The 13,030-nt window shown below is 51.1% G+C and overlaps 1 protein-coding gene across 4 annotated transcripts in view; it reads right to left on the minus strand.

Moving 5' to 3' along the window:
* The window catches only part of ylpm1 (YLP motif containing 1), a 31,751-nt gene extending 18,979 nt beyond the window's left edge, over positions 1-12,772 (minus strand). For 2 of the 4 annotated variants that reach the window (XR_015854474.1, XR_015854475.1), the window contains exons 1-21: positions 11,913-12,772; positions 11,526-11,726; positions 11,246-11,434; positions 10,016-11,046; positions 7,185-9,923; positions 6,987-7,107; positions 6,808-6,916; positions 6,668-6,748; positions 6,417-6,591; positions 6,081-6,262; positions 5,879-6,015; positions 5,736-5,798; positions 5,533-5,652; positions 5,108-5,284; positions 4,944-5,027; positions 4,789-4,872; positions 4,643-4,717; positions 2,495-2,546; positions 1,986-2,113; positions 1,654-1,840; positions 743-993 (exon numbers count right to left, since the gene is read on the minus strand). Coding sequence is in view for 2 of the 4 variants with exons in the window: in XM_088362576.1 (XP_088218702.1) it covers positions 1,694-1,840; positions 1,986-2,113; positions 2,495-2,546; positions 4,643-4,717; positions 4,789-4,872; positions 4,944-5,027; positions 5,108-5,284; positions 5,533-5,652; positions 5,736-5,798; positions 5,879-6,015; positions 6,081-6,262; positions 6,417-6,591; positions 6,668-6,748; positions 6,808-6,916; positions 6,987-7,107; positions 7,185-9,923; positions 10,016-11,046; positions 11,246-11,434; positions 11,526-11,726; positions 11,913-12,446 (6,429 nt within the window). In the remaining 2 variants the exon portion in view is untranslated. Of the gene's footprint in view, positions 1-401; positions 994-1,131; positions 1,355-1,653; positions 1,841-1,985; positions 2,114-2,494; positions 2,547-4,642; positions 4,718-4,788; positions 4,873-4,943; positions 5,028-5,107; positions 5,285-5,532; positions 5,653-5,735; positions 5,799-5,878; positions 6,016-6,080; positions 6,263-6,416; positions 6,592-6,667; positions 6,749-6,807; positions 6,917-6,986; positions 7,108-7,184; positions 9,924-10,015; positions 11,047-11,245; positions 11,435-11,525; positions 11,727-11,912 lie in introns of those variants that run through there. The other 2 variants (XM_088362576.1, XM_088362575.1) reach the window with 2 other exon arrangements.
* Between the last annotated feature and the right edge of the window lie 258 nt (positions 12,773-13,030).

Here is a 13,030-nt window from a genome sequence, read left to right on the forward strand (position 1 = left end):
GCAGTTGCAACAAAAGATTGGACACTTGAAATGGGCCAGTTTTACTAACCTGGGTGAGAGTTGCCCTTCATGGGGTCATCTAAGAGAAACACATTTTGCAGTAGACTGGCAAGAAAACAGTCATTTCAATGTCATGCTCATCAACATAGGAAGTCAAGTACTGTGACAGTCAGAATTCCTGATATTAAAACCCATTCTGGGTTGGCAGATATGATTCATTCTCCAACATGACGGTCCGTTTTGCAAAAGAGAACCGTTTAATTGCCTTGCCTGGATAAATGACCAAAATGAAAAAATTTGGGAGCAGCACGTTTGCCGCATTCGATTTTTTGAACTAATTTCCGAGATAGTGACTCGTCTCAACCAAACTAAACCTTGTTAGCAACAAAAGGACACAACTCTGTGCTTGTTGACTATTTAATGACAATTGAACAAAGTGACAATTAGGTGGGCTTCCCTCCTTGCTCATACTTGCCTCAATCCAACATTCTCAACCTTTTTTAAAAGTAACTGTACAAAGTATGGCAAATATTGAGGTCTTATAAAGCCTTTGAACGCCTGCTACCGTTCTGTCCCATTAAAAATAGCTCGCCGGTCTGTAGGTAAAGGCAAAAAATCTTGACCAGAAACAAAAAAGACCTCGGCAGGTGAAAAGGCAAACGGATTGGAAGGGCGGGCTCACATTGTTGCGGCCGGCAGTGCAGTCAAACAAAAACATCAGCATTTTCTCCTCCATACTCACCACGGTGAATCCAAGGTGCTTCGTCTCTTCTCAAGTCTTTAGGACAATCCAGTGACAAAATGGAAGATTCCAACAAGTTTGTTCCTCTGGCTTTTGGGGGTGGAAATGCTGCATAAAAACAAGTGAGTCTTGGTGACGGAGGGGAGACTCCTGCTTCCCAGCTCAATGTTCAAGCGTGATGACGAGCGAACGAGCGTGCCCTACAATAACACGCTACATTCAAGTCAGCGGCATCATGGAGGGAATTAGACCTAAGGAAAAGGAAGCAGACATTTGCAAGAAGAGGATAGATCAAGCACCACACGTTATCAATGCAGGAGAGTGAAAATGTACGTTTTGCGGAACCAGTGCGGTTCGGTCCATAAATTGAATTTAAAAACAAAAACGGATGTGGTTGCAAATTGGCCAAGTGTGTGAAATTTTATTGTTTCCGTACATGGTCCGAGAAACAAACAAACAAACAAACGGTTACAGATATAAAACATCAAAAAGGCCTGTCTGAATACATAACTACCAGAATGCTGACCTAAAAATCAACCTAAAAAAACCCTATCCTGGTCAAGGAGAACAAAAGAATTGATTGAAGAGTCTCCCGTTTTAGCGTCCCGACATCTGCAAAACAAAACAACCCCGTTGGAGATTTGGAACAGTCCGAGTCTTTGTGATGCTCAAGTGTGATGAATCGATTATTGGTGGAATTCATTTCCAACATGAAGTCACGAGTGACTGACATGAACTTGTTACATGGATGGCGTTGAGGTTTTACCATCCTCTCCATCTTAGCGCCCCTCCCCTAGAGCCAATCACGGCCTCCTTTTTGCGGCGGGCGTCAATCAATTGCCCATTTTCACCATTGTTCAGAAATACATGACGAGTGTACGCAATGTTAGTTAGAAGAAAGCCGTACATACCTTCAAGTCCAACAAACAAAAGAGCGACGGTGGTGATGCTTCAGAAATATTTTGTACGGTTGAGCGCTTTCTGTGCAAGGCGCCCGCTATCGTCTGTAATTTTTTCCCAGTCCGTTTGGCCCACCACAAAGCCGATCGCACGCTTGCGGTCGGCGTCTTTTTGCTCTTCCAGATCGGCCCACCGCACCTTCAAAAAAAGACAAGAACATTTTGCGTGACATCACAATCAAGTGAACAAAAACGTCAAGTGGCGCCTTGCAACTTTCGAAAGAAATGATGCGCGACCGGAGCTGGGCGAGGCGGGTCAAAGCGAGTAACGGGGGCCCATTTACCCTTTTCTTCCCGGGCTGAGACTTGCGGGTGGCGTAGTCATCGGGCAGCTGAAGGTAGTCCTCCATGCCTGCCATGTGAGCGGCGTCACGCTTCCTCTTGCTGCCAATCCCCAAACCGTCCAGCTTGTCTGAAGAAACGCACCGTTGCTGTTCAGGTCACGGCCGACAAGAACCGGCCGGGCCGGCCGGGCATTTATTGGTGAAGCGCAAAATGGCTCGGCGAGCTTCTGACGCTCGTAGCCGCTGCTTTGAGGTAACGACACGTCGCCGATGAAAATGTCAGCGTTCGTTTGAGACGGTTAGCAGATTTCCCTCAAATCCTCAATCTGTTGTTAGCGCTTTTCGTTTCGCTCTCTGAGTTTGCGCCAAAGCCTGCTCGAGTGTTTTCAGACATGCTAAATTGCAAAACGTGCTGGCGAAGAATCGCTTACGGAAACCGCAAAGCCCAAGTCGGCCATTGCTTTTTTTATTTCTTCTAACACCGCATCACACACATGAAGTGAACTTACCGAGTTTCGCTTCCGACGTGTCCATCTCCCATTTGCTTTTTGGAATGTAGCCCTGGATTGTGTAAAGAGACACTGCAGAAGTTAAACATCTCGGCAAGGCAAAACGAGGCAGACAGGAGAGAGAAAGAAAAGGGTTAGCTGCTGCAAAAGAAAAGACCACACCCGTTTATGAGGTCAAGTGGAAGGACTGCAAACTAGCAGATGGTACGAAAACAATATCAACTCAGATAAAATAATAATTTGCTGACACGAGTGCGCAAGTCCACGCTAACGTCAAATACTGCGTGGGACTTGTCTTTTTTTATACTTTCAAAATATTTGTTGCTCATTAATTGAATATAATAAAACACACATTATGAGGCATGTGCTAGACATTGTTGACATTTGTGCAAGTTATGAGTTTTGGGAAAGCAAGTGTTCTGGTGCAGCCGACTGACCTCGAGGGCCACATGGGCAACATTGGTGGACAAACATTGACAAGGTTTCAAAGGTTGCCTCACTCCTTTCAAGACAGACACAAAATGCCCCAAATAAAATTCACCTCTTTTCTTTTAACTTTGTATAACTGCCAGGAGTGGTTTTTGAACCAAGTCACACACCTTATGATGGAATTTGTTCACCTTTTAAAGCCTAAAAATATGTTTTGAAAATAGAGTGGCACAGAGTAGGGCGATACATCAACATGTATTTAAAACGATATATATAACTAAACTAATATTTAAACATTTTTGAGTGAACAACTTTTCCAAGCGCATTTTAAGCGGCCGACATTTATGCTCCACGGACATTCGGACACGCGTCACCAACAGTTTTTTAAGTATATAAAAAATAAATATCTGATTTTAAAAGCAGACTTTGCAGTTTTGAGAAAACAACAAAAACAACATCAACAACAGTTTCTGTTTGTATAAGGTAACAGTAAAATATTTTTCAAATGATCATTTGCACACAGCACTGAAAATGTTCTTGGGCAGATGACTGAACAATAAAGAGTTAACGACATGCAATAGTGATATTTTATGGCTGCACTTTGAAAACCACCGTTCAAAGATGCCATTCTCAGTGTCTTGTCAGATAAATTGACCACCATTTTTGAAAATTGATTGAATGTTTCAAACTAAAAACATCCCACCACCGAGTTGGCGTTGCGCATCCAATGCGGCTATATTGAAATCTTGCTAGCGCAAGTACGTGGAGGATAGAAAAATATTCAAGATCATTTTCACATTGGACATCATTGTCTCATCTTTTGTGATCATTGCTCAATTAGGTCAAGGAAATAATGGAAACAGAGGTTACGCAACACAAGGAGGGAGGGTCCAAAGAGGAGCCATCTTTCCAGATGGATGAAAAAAATGCAAAGTGGGCAATATGCATGTGCAAGGCTGCTATGTATGAAAAGTTACAACAGGCGACAAGTACAATCGCTGAGCCTCGGCTGAGGTCTTAACCCGTCCCCCTCATCTCATTTATGACAAAAAATAACATGCATATGTTTGCTCATAATCAGCTTGTTTGTTTATAGAAAGTTACAGTATCATAGGTACAGTATTTTTATTTTTTTTCCAAAATGTTTTTTTTAATGATTACTTTACTATTTGGCAGGACTACTAAATAGTTACTCGGCTGTCCAATAACTTGAAGCAAAGATCTACGACTGTGTGACAAGTAAATGGGCAGTCGAAATACAAATATTAAATACAAATAAAATGTCAGTTTAGATTCAAGTGATCAAAAGTTGATTTCATCTTTCTGTAAAGTGCTTTTAAAGTTCCTGGCTTGAATTGACCCTTATTACACATTTAGCGCAATTAAATACACCAGTGAAATTGCTTTTGACTTTTTCAAACTAACGAAAGAGGCCGTCGTAATTATCGGTTGCGCAACCTTTACATTGGGTTCTATTGAATTTAATTGGTCTGATGCTTTGCTCTTACGACTTTCAAGCTTTTCTGACACTCGGCAGTCGGTCCATTTTTGTGCAGGCTTAATTAGGGCATTTCTTTTTATTTTCCATTTTTGTGAACCGGGCTGATTATCACCCCCCCCCCCCCCCCCCCCCCGCCCCCCGATCTTTAATGTTCTAAACAACTTAGTTTATGTGCATATGTATGGATGCTGCCAATGCGAGAGTGCTTCATGTCCTACCCGATCCCCGTCTTCCTCCTCCTCTCTCTTGGCTTCCTTGGGCTCCTCCTCGGGATGGAAGTCCTCCATTTCCACCTGGCGGGGTGACCCGTTGTGAGTTGAAGGCGCAAGCGTGGCAAGGGAGAGCGGAGCGTGGAAGAACTCACCTCCTCGATGGCAGCGTCTTGCAGCAGGGCTCGCACGTCCAAGCGCACCATGTGACGAGGGGTGGACTCCCAGGTGTTGGACATCTGCATGAGGGGTGACACGAGCCGTCAAGCAATTGTGCTCTCGGCCCATTCAGTCATTTGCCATTTCAGACCTTGAGGATGTCCTTCAGGGTGCGCGCGTGGGTGTTTCTCTTGGCGCAAGTGTGGGCGTCGGCGCTGATTTCGGCGATGTAGACCTTGACGGAACACGAGCGTTCTCGACATGAGCGAAGGGAGAGGACGGACTTGTTTTTGTGGCTCTAAGAAAACAACGTACCTCGAAGCCTTTGGTTTTGGCAGCGCTCCAGAACTGATCAAAATGCCCGACCCGGTTATTGATGGTGTCCAAGATGATGAAAGGGAAAAAGCCATCGTCCAGGGTCTTCTTGAAGGTCTTGAGCATGCTGCCGCGGTAGGTGTCCTCCATCTCCGGCTCGTACTCGTACTCGAGGACCTGGAGGGGGAGGCGTCCTGTTGTTGAAGGCTTTGCAATTTTGATCAATTACAATGCCGAGCAATCAAATTCAAAAGCTGAGCATCATGTGACGCAAGTGCCTTGACATACAAATTGTTGAATTCGTCATTTAGACAAAAGGGGTGCTTTACCGCCATCTTGGTGGCAATTGTATCATAGTTGGATGATTACCTTTTGCGCAACAGTCTCAACCCTGGAGTGAAATCAACTTTTTTTGGAGTCCTCACCTTCCTTTTGACCCTTTTGCCCGTGTCTGGGTCTTTCTCGGTCTTCTCAACCTCTGTCATGAAGTAGTCATCCAAAACCAAAACTCTTGGTGGGGCGCCGCCACAGTCCACCTCTTTATCCTGAAGGTATAAAGACGATCAGAAAGTTGCCCGTAAACACCCAAATGACATTTCAAACCAAAAACGAACGCGCCGCTCCTGACCCGTATGAGCTTTGCGACGTGGCTCTTTCCGCTGCCCGGGAGCCCTCTCATGATGACGACAATCTGTCACGACAGCGGCTTCGCAATGAGCACGAAAACGAAAGCCACTTAGCCAGCAGAGACACGGCGGCGGCATCAGATACCCTCTCGGGCCGCGTCAGCCTTCCGGGGGGCTTGAGAATATCGTCCACGTTCTTGATCTCGGGCTTCTTCTCCACAGGGGGCGCCGGCTGCGGCGTTGCCGAGGGGGGGCCTCGCTCCTCAGGGTAGCTTCTTCGGTCTAACGGACAACATTTTGACAATTTCCAGCTCTCCTTAACAGGTGCAAGATTAAAATTGCTTTACCAAAGGGAGAGGAGGTATGTCCGTAGCGCTCGGGCCCGCCGCGCTCGTGTCCGGAGCGCTCATAGGGTGGCGGCCTATCGTAGCCCGGCCTCCCGAAAGGGTCCTCCCGATCGCGGCTGCCGCTCCGGTCCCTCTCTCGAAAGTCCAGGTCTCGTTCCCGGTAGCCCGGACGATGAGGGGGCCTGCGTGGACGGAAAAGGCAGGTGAGTTCCGATCCGATGGCTTTTCGTCAAAGCCATACTTAGCCGCGCTGCGATCCCTTTCGTCAGCCATTGAAAGCGAGCTTGAATTTAAAAAAAAAAAAAACACGATACTACTACGCCGAGGAGGCGCTACCTATCGTCTCGATCTCTCGGAGGGTATCGTTCCCGCCCGAATCGTTCCCGTTCATATTCTTGCGGAGGGGTTTCTCTGTAGAATTCTCTTTCTCGACTGAACTCCAGGCGCTCCATGTAAGGGTCCGGTCGTCTGTCGTAATAGGGGTCCCTGCTGTAAGGATCTCGGAGAGGTTCTGGGAGCGCAATGGGGAAAAAATCCAAATGTAAAAAAAGCCAAATTCAGCTTTGTCAATCAAAGGCGACACCCACCTTTTTCATAGCAGCGGTCCGGGTCGGGCCTCAACACAATCCTCTCACCGTAAGCGATCCTCTCCACAGTGGTACCGGGTTCTGAAACACGTTACACGTATTGCGGCTGTTGTGAAATAAAGACGGATGGTTTGCTATACCGTGTCCGTGGGCGTAATCCACAGTCTTTGGAATAACCGTGGGCGCAGAGGCGGCGGGATTGGGATCCCAAGACTGCGATACGGCCGTGTGGCCAGATGAGCTCATGCCCTGCAAAGGACAACAATTGGAGGGCGCTCCAAACACCAGAGATGGGTTCGCTCATCAAACGTTTGTTTACCTTTAGCGCAGTTCGGACTTCGGTCGGGATCTCCAAACCCAGAATCCCGGCGGGAAGGTCAGGTAAGGTGTCAACGAGCGTGTGCTGAGAAGTAGGATCGGTTTTCACCTCCTGCTGCTCCCTGATCACCAAAGGCAAGACGCGCTGAGGAACAATACTGACTGACACGGCGCTGGAGCTCAGTCGGACGGAACCTACCGAAGGCGTTTTAATTCCTGGGCAGCCTTTAAGATGATTTCATGCTGCCGCTGGGAAAGAGCCAGCAGATTCCCTCCGTGCATGTCGCCTGAACACTCTGGCGGGTTTCCGCCAGGTTCATTTGGAAGCGGAGCTCTTTCCAGAGGAGCTTCATCTCTGCCGTCACGATAGGCTGGGAAAGCTCTTTCTGCCGGCGGGTCGAATCGAGGAGGCCGATCCCATTCGGAAGGACGTGGCAGATCTTCCGGTCGGGACGGCGGCTCCTCTGTGTAATCGTGAACTCTGATCTCGCCTCTTCTATGGTCGTACTCTTCAAAAGGACGCGGGGGGCCTCGCTCTCTGTCCTCAAGCCAGCGCTCATCCCGGTAGTGCTCCGGCGGTGGAGGTGGATGCTCTCTGTCTCGCGGAGGATGCTCTCTGTCCCATTCAGGGTTGAAGAACCGACCTTCATTTCGAGGGTCGTCGGACTGAGGCGGCATCCGGTGACGGTCATCTTCTTCGCGGCCGTAGTCATCGACAAAACCAAAAGCGTATTCCTCCTCCTCTTCGTGCGGCATACCTGGCCTCATCGCGCCTCTGGCCATTCCACGACCCATAGGTCGTCTCCTCATTTCGCCACCTCTTTCGAGGAGCTCGTGCGGCATTGGAGGACACCTGCCGTAGGGTGTCCGCCAGTCCTGATCGGGCTCCATCTCTTCCTGATAAAATGGCTCTTCGTCAGGCACCATGACTTTGTGAGGAGGTGCCCACCTGCCTCTTCTTGCACCGGCGTGCATTAAGTTATGAGGACCGTCCCCGTGGCCCATGTAAGGACCCGGTTGCTCCATGCCCATATCGCCAGACTCCCTACCAAAGCCAAATGACTCTTCCTCGACTGGCCCGTGCGCTCGGTGCGGCGGGAGTCCTCGACCCCGCATGAATCCAGGATGGCCGCGGGGTGGACGACCGCGGTTAGGCGGAAATGGAGGTCTCATCCCTCTCATTGGAGGGCCCCCATCCCCCCAACAAGGTTCCTCTTCTTCATGGTACTCAGCTGGCCCCGTTTCATCCCATTGACTGTCCATAGGTTCCCCCCTCCCCATGTGTGGACCTCCCATCCCAATGTGCGGACCACCCCTTCCCATGGGCGGACCTCCTCTACTCATGTGCGGACCTCCCATTCCCATGGGCGGACAGCCCCTTCCCATGGGCGGACCTCCTCTCACCATGGGTGGACCCCCTCTGCCCATGGGCGGACCCCCTCTGCCCATGGGCGGACCACCTCTGCCCATAGGCCCGCCTCTGCCCATGGGTGGACCTGTAGCAATGTCCGGTCCTGTCATACCCATAGGCGGCCCACCTCTGCCCATTGGCGGGCCCCCTCGACCCATGGGCGGCCCCCCTCGACCCATGGGCGGCCCCCCTCGGCCCATCGGGGGTCCGCCTCGGCCCATCGGGGGTCCGCCTCGACCCATCATGGGTCCGCCTCGACCCATGGGTGGCCCTCCTCTACCCATTGGTGGTCCTCCTCGGGTCATGGGAAAATGTCCTCTCATCATCGGCCCACCTCTACCTCTGAGAGGTCCTTGCATGGGTTCTTCGTAATACTCTTCCTCTGGGCCGAAGTGATGCTCCTCTGGCATCCAAATTTCTTCAGCTGGTTCCCCAGACTCGACAAACTCCTCGTATGGTGGATCCTGCCAGTGACAGTCCTCTTGCGCCTGATAACATTCTTCCTCAGGAGGCATAAATTCATGAGGCCTTTTGTCAGACTCCCCTACGGGTGCTCCTGTGTTTTGCCCCCTGAAGTCTCCGTGTCCCCTCAGCCCTCGTCCTCTGCCTTGCATGGGGTGACCTCGCCCTCTATTTGGGAAAGGACCTACAGGTTCCGGTCTTAATTGCGCTTCTGTAGGCGGTTGTTCCTCCTCTTGTTTTTGGGAGGCGGGAGCGCTGCTGTTTGACGGGCCGTTCAATTGAAGGTAATTTGGTGAATTGGCTTGCTGGGATTCCACAGGAGGAGGAGCAGGAGCAGGAGCAGGAGCAGGAGCCGCAGCAGGAGCCGCAGCAGCAGCCGCAGCAGCAGCCGCAGCAGCAGGCTGGCTTAAATCACCGTCAACTTGTTTGGGGGAGTTGCAAATGTCCATCGAATCATCTTCCTCGGTGTGTGCATTTTTGTTCTGAGGTATTGGTTCGCTAGGAAGAAAAAATCCACCACTTTCCACCAAGTCATCGATCATGTCTTTGTCCGTGGTGCCATTACTAAAACTCTTTGTATGGTTTTGCTGATCAGTTGGAGGCAATTCAACTGCTTTTAAGGAAGAGTCCTCGCTGACAGGGTGCGTGGGGCCCTGTTGGGCTTGAGACGGGGGTTCTTCCTTTTTTGGTGGCGGAACTGGCGGGCTTTTGACGGGAGGCTGCGGGCAAGCCTGTCTAGGGGGTTGGTCAAATCTAGAGCGCTTGCCGAATGGGGGCGGCTGGTCAAATCTGGAAGGACTGTCAAAGCGCTGCTTGGGCGGGTCAAACCTGGGAGGCCCATCAAAACGTGAACCGGGTTGCTGAAAACCAGGCGAAGCGTCAAAGCTCTGGCGGGGCTGATCAAACCCAGAAGGCCCATTAAAGCGCATCCTGGGTTGGTTAAACCGAGGAGGACCGTCAAAGTGCTGTTGAGGTGGCTGAAACGGAGGGGGACGATCAAAACGCTGACCAAATCTTAGAGGTCCGTCAAACGTCATGGGCTGGTTGAATCCGCTGATGTTTTCTCTAAGAAAACGATAAAACAATAGCGTAAAGATCCAAATTCAAGTTTGAATTTGGCCATCTGTACTTGGTTACAAATAATTATAGGTACTGACCTTGGGCCCCCAATGCTGTTGAAGTTTGGTGGCGGAACATTAACAGGACACTTGGCTCCCATTCCAGAGGGGGTGCTTCCTCTGGGCGGGGGTCCAGCAGTTGAAGTGTGCGGGGGGCCTGGCGGAGGACCCGGCGGAGGACCCGGCGGAGGACCGGGAGGAGGACCGGGAGGTGGGCCTTGGGATGTGAGACTGGCAGCAACCGCAGGAGGCGTTGGTGGTGGCTGATTTATTTGTGGCTGAGTCGTTGGTGGTGGAGGCGGCGGCTGGGTCATCGGCGGGGGCGGCTGGGTCATCGGCGGGGGCGGCTGGGTCATCGGCGGGGGCGGCTGGGTCATCGGCGGGGGCGGCTGGGTCATAGGCGGGGGAGGCTGGGTCATCGGCGGTGGTGGCTGAGTCATCGACGGCGGCGGCTGAGTCATCGACGGCGGCGGCTGAGTCATCGACGGCGGCGGCTGAGTCATCGATGGTGGCGGCTGAGTCATCGGCGGAGGCGGCTGAGTCATCGATGGCGGCGGCTGAGTCATCGATGGCGGCGGCTGAGTCATCGATGGCGGCGGCTGAGTCATCGATGGCGGCGGCTGAGTCATCGATGGCGGCAGCTGAGTCATCGATGGCGGCGGCTGAGTCATCGATGGTGGTGGCTGAGTCATCGATGGCGGCGGCTGAGTCATGGATGGCGGCGGCTGAGTCATGGGCGGCGGCTGAGTCATGGAAGGTGGCGGCATTCGCATGTCTTGTCCCGGGTAAGCGCCATACTGCGCCATGGCTGCATTGTTATACTGCATGGCGGCGTAGGGCACCATGGCAGTGAGTGCAACGATGGTCTCCTGAATGTGGACATTGGTGGCATTCATCTGATCCTGCCACTGCTTCCACTGGCTCTCATAGTCATGCAGCTGGTCTTTGTGCGGGTACGTTTGGAACTGCTCGGACCACAGCTTGAAGGTAAGCTCCCAATCTCGGAAAAGGGGCGTGAACTGCTGCTTTTGCATTTCGTAATGCCTCAGCTGCATCTCGGGAGACATTGACTGAAAAGGAAACGTGAAGGGCGCGCTTTATTACCATGCCAACAGCTACGCAAGTTTGAACAGATCGGAATCCAAAGTGTCAATGGAAGACATAAAGGTTGCTAAATGGGATCATTTTGGAAACGCCAACACTTCATAAAAGACTTGCTTGTTTTTTACGGTAAACGGAGAAAGTTTGGCATTGGCTTTTATCACCCACCTCGAGGTTTGAAGGTTGCTGAATAAGTGGCTGATACTTTTCCAGTATTTGCTGAAGCTTTTCATGCTGCTGCATTAGAGCCTGATAATGTAAGCCGACCCTCTGCTGCTGAACCTGCTGCCACTGAGCCGCCGCAGCCTGGAGTTGCTGGAGTCGGGCCGCCTCTTCCGGGTCTTGCTTTTTGTCAGGCTTTCAAACGAAAACGTGACAAGATGGAGTTCAGCATGGCGAGTTGGAACTGGCCCACAGTGGCCCACACAAGCATGGTCAGAAAGCTCACCTCAGGGGGCGGAGGCGGCGCCGGTTGCTCCTCCTTCGGAGGGGGAGGAGGAGGCTCGCCTTTGGGAGGCTCGGACGGAGGAGGCGGCTGCACGGCTTGGCTGCTGGGGGGCTCTGCATTATTTGGATTGGGCTTGGCTTTCTCTTGCCTTAACTTCTGCAGATTCTCTAGATGCTGCTTGTACCATACTTGCTGCTGATCCTGTGTGAAAATGAACACTCTCTTCATGTACACCAAAGTCCATCAAACAGACACATCAAACAAGAAATAGTCTGAGCATGCTGCTCATACAAGCGTTTGTGGTACACCACTATTTAACACTACAGCCATGAATAATCATGCGCAGTTGTCATATTAGACTGTGACTTGACATTTGTTGACATTTACCTGCAAAGTGGAGTTCTTGTCTTTACCGACTGGGTCCTTTGCTTTTACGTCCGGAGCAGCGTTGGCGTCCTGCGGTTTAACTGACTGGCTCTCAGTCAGCGGAGGAGCCGCTTTAGGTTCAATCTTGTGCGCGTATGAAGAAATTGGAGGCGGCTGCGAGTGGTCCGGCTGTATCGCGGCGTTGTCTCCTTTCATGTGGGAGTGCATCCCGGAGCTTCGGTCCAAAGGAGCCGCTTCCGTCGACTGCCAGGTCGGCGCCGAGTAGCCCCCCGAGAGTCCGCCACCAAAGGACGGTGGTGCGCTATTCGGATGGAGCACGTTCTGGAGCTGCTTCTGGTGCAGCATCTGGAGCTGCTGCATCTGCTGGAGGTGCTGCTCCTGCAGGCTCGAGAACATGGAGCCGCTCGACGGGGCCTGTAAAGAGCCGAAACTCGTCGGCGGGCCTGCGTGGCCTCCGCCCGGGAGCTTACGCGGTCCGGGCGCTGAGTAGTTTTGCGACTGGGGCGCACCATAGTTCCCCCATGAAGGATACATTGTTCCGAAACGAGGCGTGCGGTGGGGGCGCTGCCTTTGTGCTCACATTCAGCCGGGGCCGCGATACGCACGATGATGCTAACGCTTGCTTGCTCGCTAGCTAGCTAGCTCTCGCTAAACGAGAGCTGCTACATCGTATTTTACAAACCGACAACGTCCCGTTAAAAAACGTTTTACCCGCACCAATAACGCCTTAAATTATCACTTGGAATTAGAAACGTGTACTTTTATTCCTCGGCTATATATTTTTTACATCCGTCGGTTGGAATGGCTGTGAATGTGGCGTCCCCCGTACAACCGCGAAGTGACGTCACGTATTTTGTGTGACGACTTCCGGTAATCGATACCATCCGTTGAGGCAGTAATCGTAACTTGAGAGTATTTACTTCTAATTTCATACACATTTAGGTGTGAAGGTGTGTGTGATCAGTGGTGAAACTACTTTACTGTAATAATTGATTATTTGGACAAAATCTAAAGCAAATTCAGCGGAGAAACTAGAAACCCACAAAAGACACAGCCCAAAAACAAACAAACAAAAAATGCATGCAATAGAACGTGAGCTAGAACAAATATGTTGAATT

This window comes from Syngnathus floridae, chromosome 19, assembly GCF_059516105.1.
Source record: "Syngnathus floridae isolate MCC-2025c chromosome 19, RoL_Sflo_1.0, whole genome shotgun sequence".
Taxonomy (NCBI): Eukaryota; Metazoa; Chordata; class Actinopteri; order Syngnathiformes; family Syngnathidae; genus Syngnathus; species Syngnathus floridae.